This window comes from Camelus ferus, chromosome 17, assembly GCF_009834535.1.
Source record: "Camelus ferus isolate YT-003-E chromosome 17, BCGSAC_Cfer_1.0, whole genome shotgun sequence".
In the NCBI taxonomy this organism is placed as follows: domain Eukaryota; kingdom Metazoa; phylum Chordata; class Mammalia; order Artiodactyla; family Camelidae; genus Camelus; species Camelus ferus.
Window position 1 is genome coordinate 36,653,587 of NC_045712.1, and position 17,644 is coordinate 36,671,230.

Genomic DNA, 17,644 nt, shown 5'->3' on the forward strand with positions numbered 1-17,644 from the left:
TGCTCAGTGGTAGAGTACATGCTTAGCATACATGAGGTCCTGGGTTCAATACCTGGTACCTCCATTAAATAAATTAAATAAATAAACCTAATTACCTACCCCCCAAACAAAAACAAAACAAACAAAAATAATAAAATTTTAAAAAATTTATTGTTTAAGAAAATTAGTTGCCAACATTAAAAAAAAAAAAATCTGGGTTTCCTGCTTCTGCTGAGAAATTGGAGGTCTGACATCACTGGTCCTGCATTTCTAGAACCAGCCTCATCAGGCTCCTCTTAGAGACATTCCTCAGGCAGGACCCCTCCTCAGAGGTCAGGGTCCTAGCTCTGTGGGGCCCTCTCCCCAGCTTCATAGTTCTCTTTCCTTTGTTCCCCCAGCCCCAACTGGTGGCTGCCTCCCTGTCAGGCTCTGTGATACCTCGGTGGTCCCTTTTTGCCTTTTCGAAGATCCTGCACCCACTTAACATACCTACTATAAATAGATCTCTCTGTTAGAACACCTGCCAAGTTCTGTTTTCCTGGCTAGCCCTGGCTGGAAATCCCTCTGGTCAGGGATCAGCTCTCCTGCTCCCTCTCTCCCCTGCTCCCCATTTTCTACATTGGGCTGACTTTGCCTGACTGACCCTAAAGGCTTGGATGTGGCCTCTGCCCAAATCAAGTGCCTCCCACCTACTGAGCCTCTACTATGTGCCAGAAAGGCAATTATCTCCCAGAACCCTCACCATGCACTGTGAGGTGGGCGCTACTGTGAGCCTATTGTCCAGATGAGGAAACCGAGGCTGGACAGGGAAGGCTACCCTCACTGCCCTCCAGTCAGCAAGTTTATGTTTCTATTGTGAAACCTTGCATTCTATTTGTACATTTGATAAAAATCTTATCTGTGCACTCCAGGCTCCCTTTTGAGGAAAGTTCCCACTTCTTCAATTATTCTTTATATCCTCACTCTGGTTTCTTCTGTGTATTCTCTAGTTTGTCACTGTCACTCTTGATATGTGACTCTAGAACTGAACAAGGGAACCTACTATCACCTCCTTCAGTCTAGACTCTATACCTCAATTAATGCAACCCAAGTTTGCAATGGATTTTGTTCTGTGCCCTTATCTCATTTCTTTGGTATTTGTTGAGCTTCGAGTAGTACCTAACAACCCCCGATCTTTTTCACAAGAATGTTTGTGAAACCCTGTCTCACATTCCAAACCTATGCAGTTGAAGTCGTGGACCTAAAATGAGGGGCTTTTTTACATTTATTCCCTTTTATACTTTATCCAGTAGGACAACGTATTCTATCTGACAAGATAGGGTCAAAGAAGACCCCAAATGTATCCTTGCACTCAAAAAACCTAAAGAAATACTTAGCTGACTCTTTTTAGTCCAGGGAAGAGAATGTTTATTTGAATCTTGATAGAGTCCAAGGGTAGCAGGGCTGGCACCAGGTGACAGGGCTGAGGGAAGATGCCTGGATACTGTGGCTTTAGTCCTCAATATCTCACCTGTATCAGGTTCACCCCAGGGGCCCAATGTGGTGGTTCTCTGCCTCTGGGCAGTGGACTGTCTGTCTGTCCCGGGATGGCCTGGGGACTTAAGAGAAATCACAAGCCCAGACAGATTACAGCTTGCAGGGACCAGGGGTCTCCTCCCGTCTCCTGAGAGGAGTGACGTCACAGGGTCGTCCTGCTGATCCAGGTCCCATGAAGGGCGCAGGCCCGCACCCCTCCCGTCCTTCCATCCTGCAGCTGGGTTGGGGCCAATGCTGCCTGAAGGGCACCTTGGCCCGGCTGGTGCCAACATTCAGACCACATGGAAGAAAAAGCGCTGTCTTTATTGCTGTATCTTGTCCCGCCCACGTGTCTCCTGGAATGTTGCGCCATCCTCATGTGCTGAGAGAAGGTAGGGGTGGTCACGCCGAGGCCTGGCCTGGATGCCCACCCGGCACTGGCTTCAGTTGGTCCTCCTGAACCCTGGAAGGCAAAGCCTGCAGGATGGCATGGGATTCTGAAGGCAGCCAGGACTCCTCCCCACCCTTACCCCAGATGCCCAAATACCCCTCATAGCTGGGATAAGGTAGTCACTCCAGAGGCCACAGGCCTCCATGGCCCACAGCTATGGCAACTAATCACCCCTTGATGAATGAGACGGATGAAAGGAGACAGAAGTCCCCAGCAGAGACACACAGCCCCTGGCTTCTCAGGCACAGAGCTGCTGGTCAAAAGAGGATCTCCTTTAGCCCCGCCCAGCCACTCTGGCTGTGTGATCCTGGGCAAGTCGCTCTACCTCTCTGAGCCTCCGTTTGCTCCTCAGCCAAGTGTAAGATAACTAAAACCCACTCCCACCCCCAGCTGTTATTAGGGAAAGAAAATCACAGACAGGATATTGTTTGGAGAAGTGCAACGTTCCATGAGAGATGGAGGAATATCCAGATTCCCTCTACTTCTCTACAGTGGTCCAGACTTAAGGACTTCTACGTCCACTCCTCACTTGATTTTCACAACACCTTTGTGCTGGAAGTATTATTACACCCATCTTCCACGTGAGGAAACTGAGGCTAAAAGAAGCCCCAGGGCCCCAGAAATGGAAAACTGGAGGAGGAAGGACTGGAACCCAGGCTCCGACTGCAGGCCCCGTGCTCTTTTCTATACGCTAAGCCTCTTCTGCAACAGAAGACTCCGGCAGGGAGGGGAAAAGTGAACACAGGGAAAACGTAGAGTTACCTATCAGTCTAAACTTCTGCAAAAGAGGGATGAAGCCATGCAGGATGCTGTGGATCCGGTACACTGCTCAGAAAAGAGAAAGGTGGTTGAGCTTTGTACCCGTGGGGGGAGCCGGGGTCAGCCCTCCCGCCGCCCACCCCTGGACAGGGGCCCAGTCCACGCAAACAAAGCTCTTCAGCTTAGATCATAGTACTAGGCTTATTATTATTAAAAACAACCACGAACAGCAGTAACAATGCCAGGAAGCTCGGCAAATTCAGGACCCACCTCCACCGACTGACTTGTTTTCAGCATCTGACTAAGTCTGTCGGTTTGCCACGTCACACTGTTTGGGTTGTATTTTTATGGAGCAGCCCATTTTTCCCCCCGGGGGTTTTGCCAACGACCTCACACTGACCTCGAAAGCGGTCAGGAAGAAAACACGAGCATAAAGAAATCTTTACAAAATGTTTAGGCCGTGGCCTTCTGGTCCCTGCTGGGCCCCCTGTAGCCAGTCCAACCACCGCCCTCCCAGAGTCCCTGTGCGGGGGCCTCACCCAGGCCAAAGTAGATGCCGACGGTCTCCAGCGAGGCGAAGGTGAGCAGGCCGACCCCGAGGGACATGAACCAGTCTGCGCGGGTGGCAAGGACAGAGCGGTCAGCCGGACGGTCTGGCCCCCGCCCCGCGTGCCCACGCGGCCCCCCGCTCACCTGTGTAATAGTGATAACACACCAGCAAGGCCCCGATGGCAAAGCAGAGGAGGATGAAATGGAAAAACTCGTCTGTAAAGGCAGAGAGGGGGGTTACTGTCTGCTTCCCTCCCTCTCTTTTTCTTTTAAAATAATTTTTAATGGCTGCACGATATGTTATTATTTTTTTCTTTTATTTATTTCTGTATCCCTGTTTGGGGGGGGTGCTGGGGGAATTAGGTTTATTTATTTATTTGTTTGACAGAGGTACTGAGAATTGAACCCAGGACCTTGTGCATGCTAAGCATGGGCTCTACCACTGAGCTCTATCCTCCCCCTTTTTAACTACTAAAAGTATTGCTGCCTCTGCTCAAATGGAACTTTGTTCAGAGAAACTGCTCCTGACCCCAAGCCCCACCCCTTTCAGCCCTTATCTCTCATTATTTTTTCCTAACCACTGATCACCACTCAACTTGTTAGATTTTCATTTCTGTTTCTTCTCTGACCCCTTGGTTGGACGCTCAGGGACTTGGCCCAGGCTTGCGGGAGGTGCCTGATGCTTTCTTTGGTGAATAATGTTAAATACAATTGTAAAAGGTGCAAATGTGTCTAGTTTAAAAGTTTCACATTGCTCCATTCTCCCTTCCTAATCGAACTCCTTAAAAGCAACCAGTGATTGGCAAAATGTTTCCAGGCATATAGATATACTTATTTAAAAAACAAAAGCTGGATCAATTTGTAAACCTGCTGCTCTGTCATTTGCTTTTTTCTTCTCAGTGATAGATTGGGGCCATCTTCCCATCTCAGAGCATATATATCTGCTCTGTGATTTTTGATGGCTGCATAGTATTCCATGGTATAAGCTTATCCTAATTTATTTAATCAGTCCCCTATTGATGAGGCTAGAAGTGTCTGATTTTTTGCTCTTACTGCAGACAGTGCACTAAACATCATGACACATGAATGTGTCTGGCCCTTGTGTGTGTGTTTTTGTGGGACTGCAGGCTCTTCCTCGTAGTTAACGGAGGTAGAGAATGCAGTTGGAGGGCAGGGCCCGTGCCTTGGGCAGGAATTTAGGGGTGGTTTGAGGACGCCCCTCCCCCCGCCCTTTGTCAGGCATCAGGGGAGAGAACAAAGGGGACTTGACCCAGACAAAGGGCTGCGATTAGGGGAGATGCAAAAAAGATTTCTAAAGGAAACAAAGAAAAAGGGAAAAAGTGAGGACAATTCAGAGAAGGTTTCCTGGAATGAGGCTGGCTCTCTGAGTGGGGAGCCGAGGCTGCTGGGAATGTGTCCTAGTTTAGGCCAGTTTGGCCACTGATGTGCTGTGAAGCTTCGGACAAGTGTCCTGGCCTCCCTGAGCCTCAGCGTTTTCATTGATAAAGTGAGGAGAGCACCCTCTCCACCGCTGACAGACGGACGGGGGTCTCGGATGGGGAAGTGCTTTGTAAATAGTAAAAGGCAGAGTGGTATTACATGTCACTGCTGTCAAGGACATTCGGAAGGCAAGTGAACAGATGTGAGGAGGCTATTTCTGGTTTTGATTTTGTTGTTGTTGTTTTCCCCCTAGGGAAGAAAAAATCAACAGAGTATTTCGTAGCAGGCTTAGGTCTCTTCAGAGTTGTGACAGCCTAGGGGTGAGGTGGACTGCAGAACTCTTTCCTCACCCAAATTTTCAGAAGTGCAAAATGAATCTCTAACAGAATTTCTCCCTGAGTCTTTTCCCCATTTCCTTATGAATAAATATTTAGAAAATACAAGCGTTTTTAAAGACCGAGAGACAGCAACAAAACGCAAGATCAGAGGACTGGATGGGTAGGACAGCTTAGTTTGAAACAGTGAAAGAATTAGAAATAACCTAGAAGTCTGTCAAGTGGGGGATGGGAAGTGCATCATAAGGCACCTATACTGTGAACTGGATGCAGTTGTAAATGTCCTAGATATTCAGGAGTCACCATATCTGGGGCAGTCCAGGACTTCCTGGAAGAATGAGAGTTTGCACGAAGCCTTAAAGACTGTCAAGGTAGCAGGAGTTGGATGGGGGGGGAGAGAGTGTGTGTGTGCTCACCTGCCATGTCACGTGGGAGGCAGGGAGGCACAGTATGAGACAAAGTTAGAAGTGAGACCAAAGCACAGACCCAGGACAGCAAAGGGTTCAACCAGGTGAGTGGAGGGGCTATTGGGAACTAGAAGTTTTGGGGGCTGAAGAGATCAGGCCAGGATAAGGACTCCGAGGTGTATTCAAACCAGGAGGGACCTAGGGGGTCACTCTCGTCTGTTTTCTCAGCTCTCAGCCATCCACACACCACCTTTGTGGGTTCTGGGTTCTGCCCTTTCTACGCAGCACTGGTCACAGCCTTCACAGCTTCGTGCTGTCCAAGGACCATCTGTACTAATATTTACTTAACGTGTTTCTTTAAGCAGATTCCTTTTTTCCTTAAATAGATTTACCTTGGAAAGGAAACTTTATGTCACAACAGTCAGTGGAAAACTAGGATCCCATGTCTTAAAAGCAAACACAAGGCGCACAAAGCCAGACGGGGAAGGCCTCGCCGCCCGCCGCCCTCGGAAGGCTCTGCGCACAGGACAGGCCTGCCCTGTGTCCGAAGGGCAGTGAGCAAGGGTCAGGGAGGCATTAAAGGCACGGGGGCTCCAAGCAGAGACAGAGACTGGGAAAGGCAGTCACCTTCTCCACTGGGGGTGTGACACCACATCCTGAAACAACATGGACACGGCCCGCGCTTTGGGAATCTCGGTTTCAGTCTGACGAGGCTCACTTCTCAGCCCGGGATGGTTGACACGTGCCCGGGCTGTGTCTAGCTGGACAGAGGCAGCGCTATCCAGCTCGACACAGGCCCAGGTCGCCCCCTCCCTAAAGGTGGGCTTTTGCAACAACTCAAGATGTTTCTAGAACAACTGCCATTTGTTTAATCAAAAACCATGGTCTTCTCCCCCCCCGCCCCCCCGCTGAAGCCCCCACGATTCCAGGCCTGAAGCAGACGGGGTCCCTCTGGTTCTCATGGCTCCTTCCCTGGGGTCCAGTCGGTCTAACCTCATGGCTTCCTCAGCCCGGCCCACTCCCAGCTCCCTATCGTGGCCGTGAGGCCTGCAGGGTCTTATCACACTAGGGACTCCGCGCACAACATGGAGAGCACAGGGCCAGGGGCCAGGGCCCAGGGCCCAGTCCTGCCGCTCAGTAACTGGGAGACCACTCCCCACCCTGGAGCCTCAGCTTCCGTATCTGCAAAACGGGAATCACTGGACCGCTTCTCAAGGTGGTTCTAAGCGGAGGCGTTTGCAAACTGCAGGGCACACGGGAAAGGGGGGATGGTTACTGTTGGTCCAGGCCACCAGCAGACTTTCCGCCCAGAGGAACCTGGAGCAGACCGTGCAAGTGGCTCTGGAGCACCAGTTTCCTTACCATCCTTCTTTATATTCAGTCTTCTTAACTGAGAGGCCTCCACTTCTCCTTAGGAACAAGAGAGAGACAGGCATTTACCTTTGATGTGGGACAGCAGGTGGGGTTCTCTCTCCCCCGCCTCACTGAGAATGGCTCTCCTGGGTTTAGCTTCCTGGGTCAGAGGGCGCCCACTGCAGGACGGGTCAGGGCAGAGCTGGAAGGTGGGGTGGCTGTCCTTGGACCCCGGTGACTCCCTCCTGCACAGACCCGAGTCTGCTCCGTTCCATTTCCCCCGAGTCCAGAGGTGCCTTTCCTGAATTACAGTGACAGTCTGGCTGGTGATGGCACCGCTGCTGGGACTGTCCCCCGCCTTAGACTGCCTGTGGTCCCGTCCGAGCCCCCGGAATCCAGGCCGCCTCCCGCTCTCCCCTCAGAGATTGTGTATTTACCGCTCGCCGGGTCAGAGCCTCTCCTTCGGAGTATGAGTCCTGGAAATTAGAAAGTCAGCATCAGTGCCCAGGCCAGCTTGGGTCCTTACAGGTGCCTCCACCCCACAGAGGGACGCCACAGGTGGCCTCTGAAAATGCCCGTGTCGAATCTCCAGCCCCCAGGGGACCTATATATAGCTTGCTATTTACCATCTCTTTGCTCTTGCCTGGACTCCCCTTCTAACCTCCACAGGCCCCCGGCCTTATGCCACAGCCAGCCCTGCCTGTTGGCTGAGCCCAGGGCGGAGCCCCTGGCCCCCGAGTCGTGTCTCTCACAGCTGTGCACCTGGCAGCAGCTGGCTCTCTGAGAAAGGGATGATGCCCAGACCTTGTTCTACACCAGCACCATCACCCCCGCTCCCCTAACAGACGCTCACCTGATTCTCCGGAGGGCACCACCTCCCCAGGGGCACCTGTGCAGAAGGGAAACCAGTGACCACGTACGCATTATCCTCTGGGTGGGGGGAAGTTACACCCCAGGGAGGGTAAGCCTCTCTCACTCAGAGACTTTCCATTGATCTGCAGTGGGGACTGGGGCAAACTGAAGGGCTCCTTTCCCACCTACAGGGGCAGGTGCCACCGAGCATCCCTGAAAGCTGCCGTCGGAATGCTGCCCCATGTTACAGGTCTTCTAATTTCCCACCAGAAGCCAGAAATGCTGGTTTTTATATAAACTTCTTTTTGAAAAAACTTACTTATTTTTATTTATTTTATTTAAATTTGGGGGGGGTAATTAGTGTATTGTTTTTTTAACAGAGGTACTGGGGATTGAACCCAGGACCTCGTGCATGCTAAGCATGTGCTCTACCACTGAGATATACCCTCCCCCTCATATAAACTTGATTATTAAAAAGTTGGCAACTCATGTTCCACTGAATCAAAGACGTCATGGTTTGTGAGAGTGACATTATTTGATGCAAGAAAAACTACTGCCCATTATTTAAATGGCCGGTGATTTTAAGATGCATCCTGAGATCACAGATGTCCAGACGTGAAAAACTGTTAGTCGTAGAACTGATGAAATGTATCAGTAATAATAATGAAGACACTCTGTGAGCCAGAGAAAACACATCGGCACGCACAGGCCGCCAGTTTGCAACCTGGGCCGGCCTGCTTACTCCTATCCAGATGCAGGGGCCACGTGGCCCCAGCCCCACCAGGCCTGTAGCTTGTGGGAGCCACGCTGGGCTGTACACTGGGGGCCTCAACCCCCACCCTCCCGAGTGTCGAGCTCTTGTCTGGGCTGCCAAGGGCAAGCTGAACCCTGTATACCCGCCCTGAGCTGCAGCCTCCCCTTTAATCTGGCCTGGAGGGGGGGCCCTCACGCCTCATTCACCTCCTGGTTCCTGGGCCTGTTCTCTTCCTAGCGACCTCTCTCCTAGCCTGTCATCTTCCTGCCCTCGAGGGCAGGCAGGAGCGCCCACTCAGAAGGGGACACTTGGCTCATGGCAGTAAACACTCAGTAAGATGAACTGTCTTTAGGGCTAACGTGCAGATGGGAACCACCCTCTGCAGGTGACCCAAGAGAGCCCAGCACCGAGGGTACAGAAAGTGGTATGAAATGAGACTCCAGCAGTGCCATTACCAAGTACCTCCAACGTCTTGGGGGTAATTCATTACCTGGGGGAAGTAATTCACAAATACATGAGGATACCTACGCTTTCTACAGTGACTATGACTTACTTTTTGATGAGAAAAAAACATTTAAAAATATTATGTGTGTATGACTGAAACATTATGCTGTACACCAGAAATTGACACAACATTGTAAACTGACTATACGTCAATTAGAAAAAGGTTAAAAAAAGTATATGTAACAGTTTCTTTCTCATTTTACACCCAAAACCTTCCTTATTTATTCCTTATTTTACACCTTTAAACCTTCCTTATACTACTTGAATAATTAAAAACATTTTTCTAAATCAGGAAATGTTTTAGGTTAAAAAAATTAAAAGAAAGAAAATAAGAAAATTCAGATCAACAAACAGTATAATGACTACTCACAATGCTGCCACCCAGTGGGAGCCACTGGTAACAGCTGGATGCAGAATATTAAAATATTTCATTTATATTTCTTTGAACGCATACTTGTTTCCCATTGTTTCTCTTGGGTTATTATCAGGCGTTGGGAGATTAAGCAGAGTTGGAAAAGTGGGGTTAAACAAAGTGAAACAGGTTTTCTTTCTGGCAGTGTGCCTTTGTGAGGCTTTCTGGCAAACTGGTTCATTCCTACAAATTCCCCCAGCCCAACAAAGTGCTCCCAAGCAAAGGGCCATACTATCCCCATCTCTTTGCTGTAAAAATGACGATGCCTGGAGGCAATTATTCCATAAGATGAATTCTGTAGAGATCAGATCTTTAATTTTCCCTTGCACGTGTCAACAACCCAGTATTCCAAGAGCGAGGGATCACGTCCCACTTTGCTAGTTGGGAAGCTGAGAAAGGTTGGGGTTACAGTTCCGGAGAGATCCCAGGACAGTCTCAGTGGGGGAGAAAATGCCTGCCCAACCTCCACCTGCCAGTGTCATAACCACTCACCTTGCAACATCTCCTGGATCTGCCCAGGACCTTCAGCTCAGGAAGCACCCTCATCACATTGTGTCCCCTCAACAAAGCCCTAAGCCTTCACATCCTTCGTCTAATTCTGTTTCTCCCAAGGCCACTGGACAGTCAATTACCTCCATAGAGTTGAAGCTCATCCTTCAAAACGTCAGACTCCCCGAGCTCTGCACCTGGGTGGAGACACACCCCATTAGTCAGCTCTCCCCAGTCACCACACCTCAGGGTGGTTTCCTTCTCCCAGAAGGCTTGAAATCCTAAAGAGCGGCACAGCCCTTGTGCTGGGGGTGAGATGGTGGTCTTCCAGAGGCAAGGCAGCCTTACAAGAGCTCTCCCTCTACTCTGACACCCCGACAATACCCCCAGGTAACTGTGTTCAGTTGACTAAGAAAGAATTGGGGGCCTGAGTGGACCTGGGCCTCATAAGAAGTCAGTAATAAGACTCGCCATTTATTGAGCACCTACTATATACCAACACTGAACTAGGTAATTTATAGTTAATGTTTCATTTGGTCCTCATGGAAATGTTGTGAAGCCGGTATTAGTATCTCCTCCTCCCCCATTTTACAGATAAGGAAACTGAGGCTCATAAAAGTTATTCCCTGAAGGTCACATAGCCAGGAAGTAGCAATTGTAGGGTTCAAACCCAGGTCTGTCACCAAAGCCTGTATTCCTAATTATTTATCTCCAGAAATAGAACCCAGAGGGCAGCTCCGGTGTCATGGGAACATTTATTAAGCACCTCATGTGTACTGGGATCTGTACTAGGCATTAATCCAGGCTCTTTCCCCCCAAGCTCTTTTCTTCCCACAATCAATTTAGGTTGATATTTATCAAAGTTGTTTTTTCAAAAAACAAAATTATATTCTCCTGGTTATAAAAATAAAACATGCCTAGTATAAAATATAAAGATAGGTACTTTAGAGGAGAGCTTAAAGAAGTGAAAATAAAAATCAACCATAATTTAACCATCCAGAGATAACCAGATTTCCTTCCTGTCTTGTTTATAAGCAAGTATATGTGAATTTTTATAAGGTGTAGATGAGATCAAGCAAATTCTAGATTTGACTCTCTCTTTTTCACTTCAGAGGTGTATGAAGACCAGAGCTCTAACCCGGACAGCTGGCAGCTTCACTGATCTATGTTGCTGTTGTTGGACGTTGGGTTCTCATTGCCCTACTATAAACAATGCTGCAAGGGACATCTTCACCCGGACGTGCTCAGTCCCACTGAGAAACAACTGTCAATCAAGTGGCCAAAGAAGAAATGGTGAGGCCTTCTGCCTACTGGATGAGCCGTCCCTGTGGGGGTGTCCAGCCCCCTGGCTCTGCTGACGTTTTCCGGTTACTTGGGGATGCTGGTCCTCATCACTGCTCTTTGCAGGGAACAAACACAGCTGTAGGAGAGCCCCCTCCCGGAATGAGCCTGGAACACCTCATTCTGGTGTTCGTTCTCAGAACTATTTATGTGAGGAGTGTGGTCTGGGAGAAAGAGCTCTGCTTTGAGGGTTGGGGGACAAGAGATCTGCCATGAACTTTCCGTGTGACCTCAGACAATCACTTACTCTTTCCGACACTGCTTTCATGAAGATCAGACAAGGTCCTATGAGGCTTTTTGAGTTACTGAGGTGATTTCCCTCCCACCCTGTGCAGGGGCTGTGTCATCTCCGTAAACCCCCTAACGCCGCGCTGACCCTTTTCATGCTGTGTCTCCCACCTGGAGCGCTCTTCCCGCCTGCTCCCTCATCCTGAAGGTTAAGGTGATGTCACACCTCCTGCAGAAGGGCTTTCCGGCTGCCCCAGCTCACATACATCTTGCCTACCCTCCTCTGGGGTTGCTATAGCATCATCTGTCTGTGCTTGACACAGCTGGCCCCTCCAACCACCTTGAGCTCCTGAGGGACAAGTCCTGGTCATCATTGTGCTAAGGTCCCCAGCCTGGAGCAGGAGCTTGATGAAGACTTGAAGAATGACTGCATTGTGGGAGAGGGCATAGCTCAGTGGTAGAGCACGTGCCTAGCATGCACGAGGTCCTGGGTTTAATCCCCAGTATCTCCATTAAAAAAAAAAAAAAGAATGATTGCATTGTTTGCACTCTTGAATCAGTCAGCGTCCCAGGGATTCAGACCTAGGAGTTTTTTGGCTTCAGGTCCGGAGGACTCCATTTTCCTCAGGATGACCAAGACAGCCCCTGTAGTCCTCATGTCCCTCAAGTGTGCTTGGGGACCTCCTGGTCTATCCTGGATAGATTTTAAAATGCCAGGAAACCAAGTTAGCTGTGCTTAAAAATGAGTGCCTACGTGATCTCAGCTAGTTACAGGGAAAGGAATCAGGAGGTGTGTCAACATGGCAACGCTGGTATTTATCTCAGGAGCTAGGATTGGGGGTGGCTTCTATTTTCTTCTTTTCTGTATTTTACAAATATTAATCAATGCCCCCAAAAGGCTTTTTCATCACATTTTGCAAAATATCAAACAGTACAGAAAATAAAGGAAGCAAAAATGACTCCAAATTCTATCAGTCAGGGATGACCTCCAACAACATGCAAATGAATGTTATTTTAGCTTTCTCTGTGATATATTCGCAACGCATCTTTTTAAATAAATATGTTATAGAATTATATGCTGTCTAAAGTGAGGCTAATTTCTGTATGTGCTCTCTAATTCAACTATTTAAAAAATCGATCCTGGCCGAAGTATCACAGTCTGTTGCTGGTGACCCCAGTGTCCATCACGGAGCCTGGCACATAATTGGCATTCAATAAATATTTACTGAATAAACGTAAGGAAATGCACTAATACATGTTTGGCGGCTAACAGAGCAACGTGCCCAGGTGTAATCTTTTACAATAAAAGAGTTTTAATTAAAAAAAAACAAGATACATTAAGATAAAAAATATATGGAGGGAGAGCGGTGCTGGATGACAGACGAGGAGTTAGGGTCCTACGTGTGGAGGACGGCTGGGCTGAGGACTAACGGTCACGGTCACCATCTGAGCCTGAAGACGGGTGGGGTCTGAGTTCCCGCAGCAGGCTGGCCACGGCAGGATCAGAGACCAGGATCCTGAATGTCAGTCTGTCTCAATGCTCCCTGGACTCCGTGGTTACTTCCCTGCTGCTTTCTTCAGTGTTCAGTTTTGCTAACTACAGCCAGTCCCCTGTGTGCTGTGGAGACCGGTGGGGAAGGGGCTTATGGCCACGCATGGGGCAGAACGTTTGTGGGGGAGCAGCACCTCCTGAGGATCAACCAGAAGATAGAGCGTCCGCTCCCCCCTGGGGAGGAGAAACGAAGGGACAGAGTCCCCCTGCCAGAGCCCCCCACCTCTGGAATCCCTTCTTCCAGAGCTAGACCTCATAAGGGTGGGTTTGTACACTTTTTAAAGAGGACAGTGGCTTTCTTTGAAGTCCCGAGAGGAGACTGGCTACAAACCCCAGGACCACTAACCACTTTCCCTTCTCTCTCTGCTGAAATTAGCATGGATTTCTTGACCTTGAGCCTCAGTCTTATCATTTCTGACACAAGGACATGAGGCCAGGGCTTTGCAAGCATTTTTTTTGTTGCTGTTCAGCCCAAGAACTCTTTCCCCAGATGAAATCTCAGGCGCAGGCCCACTGTGTAAAACAGATCACAGTGCAGGAGCTCTGGTGGAGGAGGAGGAGACCAGAGCCCACCCCTTAGCCTCCCTGGTCCCAGAAAGACCTCCAGGGAATCCCAGGTGGGTTATTGAGCCCTCTTACAACAGGTCAGTTAGCCTCACTGGCCTCAGGTTCCTCACCTGTAAAATTAATTATGGTACCTTCTTCATGAGTTGCTATGAGAATTAACTGAGTTACTTCATGTCAAGTGCTTGGAACGGTGCCTGGCACATAGTGAGTGCTCAATAAATGCTCTCTCTGATGTTGCTGCTGCAGCTGTCAATTCAGCCTCACATTTTGAGTTAAAAGAATAAAAGTGGAAGAACATTCTGCTTTTTATCAGAGACTAATGTGACACTTTGTAATCAAGACTCAGTGAGAGGTGCTTATCCCTCTAAACCCATCACAGTGCTTGTGGGGAGTCAGTACTTGGGACCTGATTTGTATGAAACATACAAAAAGCAAAAGCTTTTGTGCCAGGATGCTCATGAGGATGACAAACTGGGTGGGGGGGGGTCGCTGCTCTTAGCAGGACCAGTTATTTTCAGAGCTTTTCCTGTGTGCTGGGTGCTAAGCCTCGGCATGCGTAGAGTGCAGTCCTCGCGGGAATGTTATGAGGTAATAACTACGCGCGAGGACCCAAGGCACACAGGGTTGAAGCGACCTACCCAAGGGCACAGAGCTGGTTAGCGGCAAAGAAGGGACATGGACCCAGGCAGATGCAGTGCCTCTGGCCGCAGAGCGTCCCTAGGAAACTTACATGTTCCTTCACACGAGATGCAGTCGCTATTCGGGAAGCATGAAAAATGGCTGCAAAGCTTTTACGGAATAACATGGCAAAATGCTTAGGATGAGACGGCAAAAAAGTTGTAAACTGAGGACCAAAGTGACTATATGCTCAGTTAGAACTGTGTACAAGTTATGTGTACAGACGGGCGGGCCCAGGAGGGAAAGCAGAGAAACGGAACTGAAGTATCGAGGAGGCAGGTCACAGGGGATTGCTTTCTTCCATGTAAATCCTTCTCTTGAATGTGTTGATAGCTATGTATTTAATTAAGTCATTGCTGTACCTGAGGAGGAGGAGGACGAGGACGAGGAGGAGGACGAGGACGAGGAGGAAGACTTGTCTCTCTCATGTTGTTCTTGAGAAAAGAGTCCGGCCTCCCGGTCTTGCTCTCCATCTGGGAGGCACATATAGGCGAGGATGAGTGTTTCCTGTCCGCCCACCCAGAGACCACGGAGGCCTCCCAGGGGTCTGCTTGGACTTGGGAGCCAGGAGTGGCAGGATTCCCTGGGATACTCTTCCCAAACGCCGAAGGCCAATGGCAGGTGCAGGAGATCAGGGCTCTCAGAGGTCCCAGGGACTCTAGTCGGGCCCAAGGCAGACATTTCTCTGCTTACGGAGCCCAGAAGGGGCTTTCTAAACCCACCCTTCTCAACAGACCGCTAGGCTGTGTAGAGTAATTGCCAATCTAACATTCTCTGTAAATTACAGGGCAGGTGAGATCTGATCAAGCCCTAAACCTTCCCACGCACATTCTGGGGCCATACAGGACCCTTCCTACCTTCTGGGGACTCTCCCTATTGCCAGTCCAAGCCCCCAGAGCCTCTTTGACATTTGGGGAGCAACTGAGGGTCCCTACAGCTAGATAGGGCTGGGGGACAGACTAGACCACACATGCAAGTGTGTGTGTGTGTAAAATCACTTCTTCTCTAGAGGTTTCAACTGTGACTTGGGCCAATGTGTCACATGTGCTGAGCAGGGTCTTCTGTTCCACCCACTGCCAGACTCCACCTCCCATGTGGCTTTGCCCAGAGGGTCAGAAGAGCAAACATACAGTCTAGATCTTCTGCTTCTCCGTGGACTTGACTGTGGTCTTGAAGTGATTCTGAAGTCTCCATAGCCTTCCCTGGAGGAATAACAATAGTAAGTAATTAATATCACCTTAGTTGATGTCCTTAATATATAAAGAGCTTGGCAAATAAATAAGTAAAACACCCAATATTCAAAGACATAAGAACAATTTACAAAAAAAGAAATACACAAGTAGGGAAATGTGAATAATGATCATCTTTTGATATTATTAAGAACTTTTTAAAAAGTAGACTTTAGTTTTTAGAGCAGTTTTAGGTTCACAGCAAAATTGAGTGCAAGGTACAAAGATTGACCATATACCCCCTGCTTCTAAATATGCATTGCCTCCCCTGTTATCAACAGCCTCCATTAGAGAATTAATTTTTTAGGTGTGATATTTATATTGACATTATATTTATTTAAAGTATCCTTAAATTTAGGGCTAAATACTGAAATATTTATGATGAAATTATATGATGTCTGGGACATGCTTCAGAATAATTTTATTTGAATAAGGGAGTTGGAGGGCATAGGTAGGGGTCCAAACAGAACAAATATGTCCACGAGTTAATAATTGTTGGAACTGTATTAAAATATAAATAGTGGTTATCTGTGGGTGGTAGCATTGTGGATATCTTTAGTTTCTCATTTTTACTTTGCGTTTTCTAAATTTTTAATAGTATTGCTTTTGTTATAATAACAATAATTTTTCATTACTTAAAAATGTAACATGCCACCTCGTACCAATACAGTACTTAATAGTTTTACAAAGTGCTTTTGTGTCTGTAATTCCACCTGAGCCTGATCACAAACCAGTCTGGTGGGAATTGGGATTAATTACTCCTCACATCTGAATTGTAGTTTCTAGGCAACAAAACTTCCAACAAACTGTAGTTTCTAGGCAACAAAACGAGACAACAAAAGATTGTCTCGTTTGACTCTCACGAGAACCTTGTGAGGTAAGTTTTATTATCCCCATTTTAGAGAGGAGGAAACTGAGGCTCAAAGAGATGAAGTGACTTGCACGAGCTGGGACCCCAGAACCCATATTCTGTTTAATGGATGTTTTATGGTTCTAGGGGGAAAAGTATATACACACACACATATGCACATACATATTTTTGTTATTAATTTTACTGATGCAAAGAATGTATAGCACACAGTTTACGAATAACCAAAATACAGTACTCTTTTTTTTTTTTGGAGGGGGAGGTAACTAGGTTTATTTATTTAATGGAGGTCCTGGGGATTGAACCCAGGACCTCATGCCTGCTAGGCATGTAGCTTTACTGCTGAGCTGTGCCCTCCCCCCAGTACAGTGCCCTTTATTGTGAATTTCATCCTCCTATAACTTCAGTGTGACTTGGAATTTCTTGCAAAGTCTACTGTCAGTTTTCATATATCTATCACCAACAAGGGTGTCACGAAATCAAATTACAAATAAATGCTCGATTATTACCAAATTCAGCAAAGAAGTCGCTCACATCACCGATGAACAAGAGTACATCCCAAGTGAAAGTTGGCTGGTGTTTCCCTTCACGTTAACGAGTAAGAGGAAAGGGAAACAACAAAGGCCTCTGTGGCCATAGTTTGTCAGTCACGTGAGCAACTTCTTGGCTGAATCGAGTCACAGTTGACCAATTCTGGAAGAACACTTTGTCAGCTTCTCGTGCTGTTCACAATGAAATGGCAACAGGTGTAATGTACCGCCTACAGGTTTTAGTTTAATCAGCATTATTAACATTTGCTTGGTCACTTTCTTAAATTTAGAGACTCATCAAAGCAGACCATCGAGCTCTGATTTGTAGAGTTTACGGATTTCTGTGATACAAAGACTCCCACCGTGACTGGTACCGATGTGAGGTCACTGAGCGCAGTCGGGAAGAGACGGGCAGTGGGACAGAGCATGAGGCAGTGTTTCCACAATGCAGATAAAACAGCTGTGAAAATCCCAGGGCCCAGGTAACAGCAGAACGTAGTCAAATAAATTAGGAAGCGACACATTTCGAGTACTTACGAACCTTGTTTTTGATATAATTTAGTGAATTATATACCTATAGAATTTAATTTAATAATGGCTGTGTTTAATGACCGGCTCCCAAAATTCCTAAAGATTCAGCCATCAGCTCTCCTGCGTGGTAACCTGGTTCCAGCTCTGGGCATATACTCTGTGCCTCCTGCTTCCTCTTTCCTGCTTTTGGTACACTGGAGCCCAGACACTGGCAAGCCAAGCCAACACCCTAGGGAATCCCTGAGCAAAGAGGCAAAGGAAACCCCCACCCCAGCACCGCAAGCCTGTTCACCTGGACCTGCCTCTAGTGGGTGACAAGAT

At 48.0% G+C, this 17,644-nt stretch overlaps 1 protein-coding gene across 4 annotated transcripts in view; it reads right to left on the bottom strand.

The window, feature by feature from the left end:
- Positions 1-1,369: 1,369 nt before the first annotated feature.
- Positions 1,370-17,644, bottom strand: part of TMEM40 (transmembrane protein 40) — a 40,596-nt gene continuing 24,321 nt past the window's right edge. For 3 of the 4 annotated variants that reach the window (XM_032459012.1, XM_032459014.1, XM_032459013.1), the window contains 10 exons: positions 15,296-15,367; positions 14,528-14,638; positions 9,943-9,996; positions 7,642-7,677; positions 7,226-7,264; positions 6,798-6,845; positions 3,398-3,469; positions 3,244-3,318; positions 2,708-2,770; positions 1,370-1,971 (listed from right to left, as the gene is read on the bottom strand). In XM_032459012.1, coding sequence (XP_032314903.1) covers positions 1,658-1,971; positions 2,708-2,770; positions 3,244-3,318; positions 3,398-3,469; positions 6,798-6,845; positions 7,226-7,264; positions 7,642-7,677; positions 9,943-9,996; positions 14,528-14,638; positions 15,296-15,367 — 884 coding nt within the window. In that variant the 3' untranslated portion in view covers positions 1,370-1,657. The remainder of the gene's footprint in view (positions 1,972-2,707; positions 2,771-3,243; positions 3,319-3,397; positions 3,470-6,797; positions 6,846-7,225; positions 7,265-7,641; positions 7,678-9,942; positions 9,997-14,527; positions 14,639-15,295; positions 15,368-17,644) is intronic. The other variant, XM_014555381.2, reaches the window with a different exon arrangement.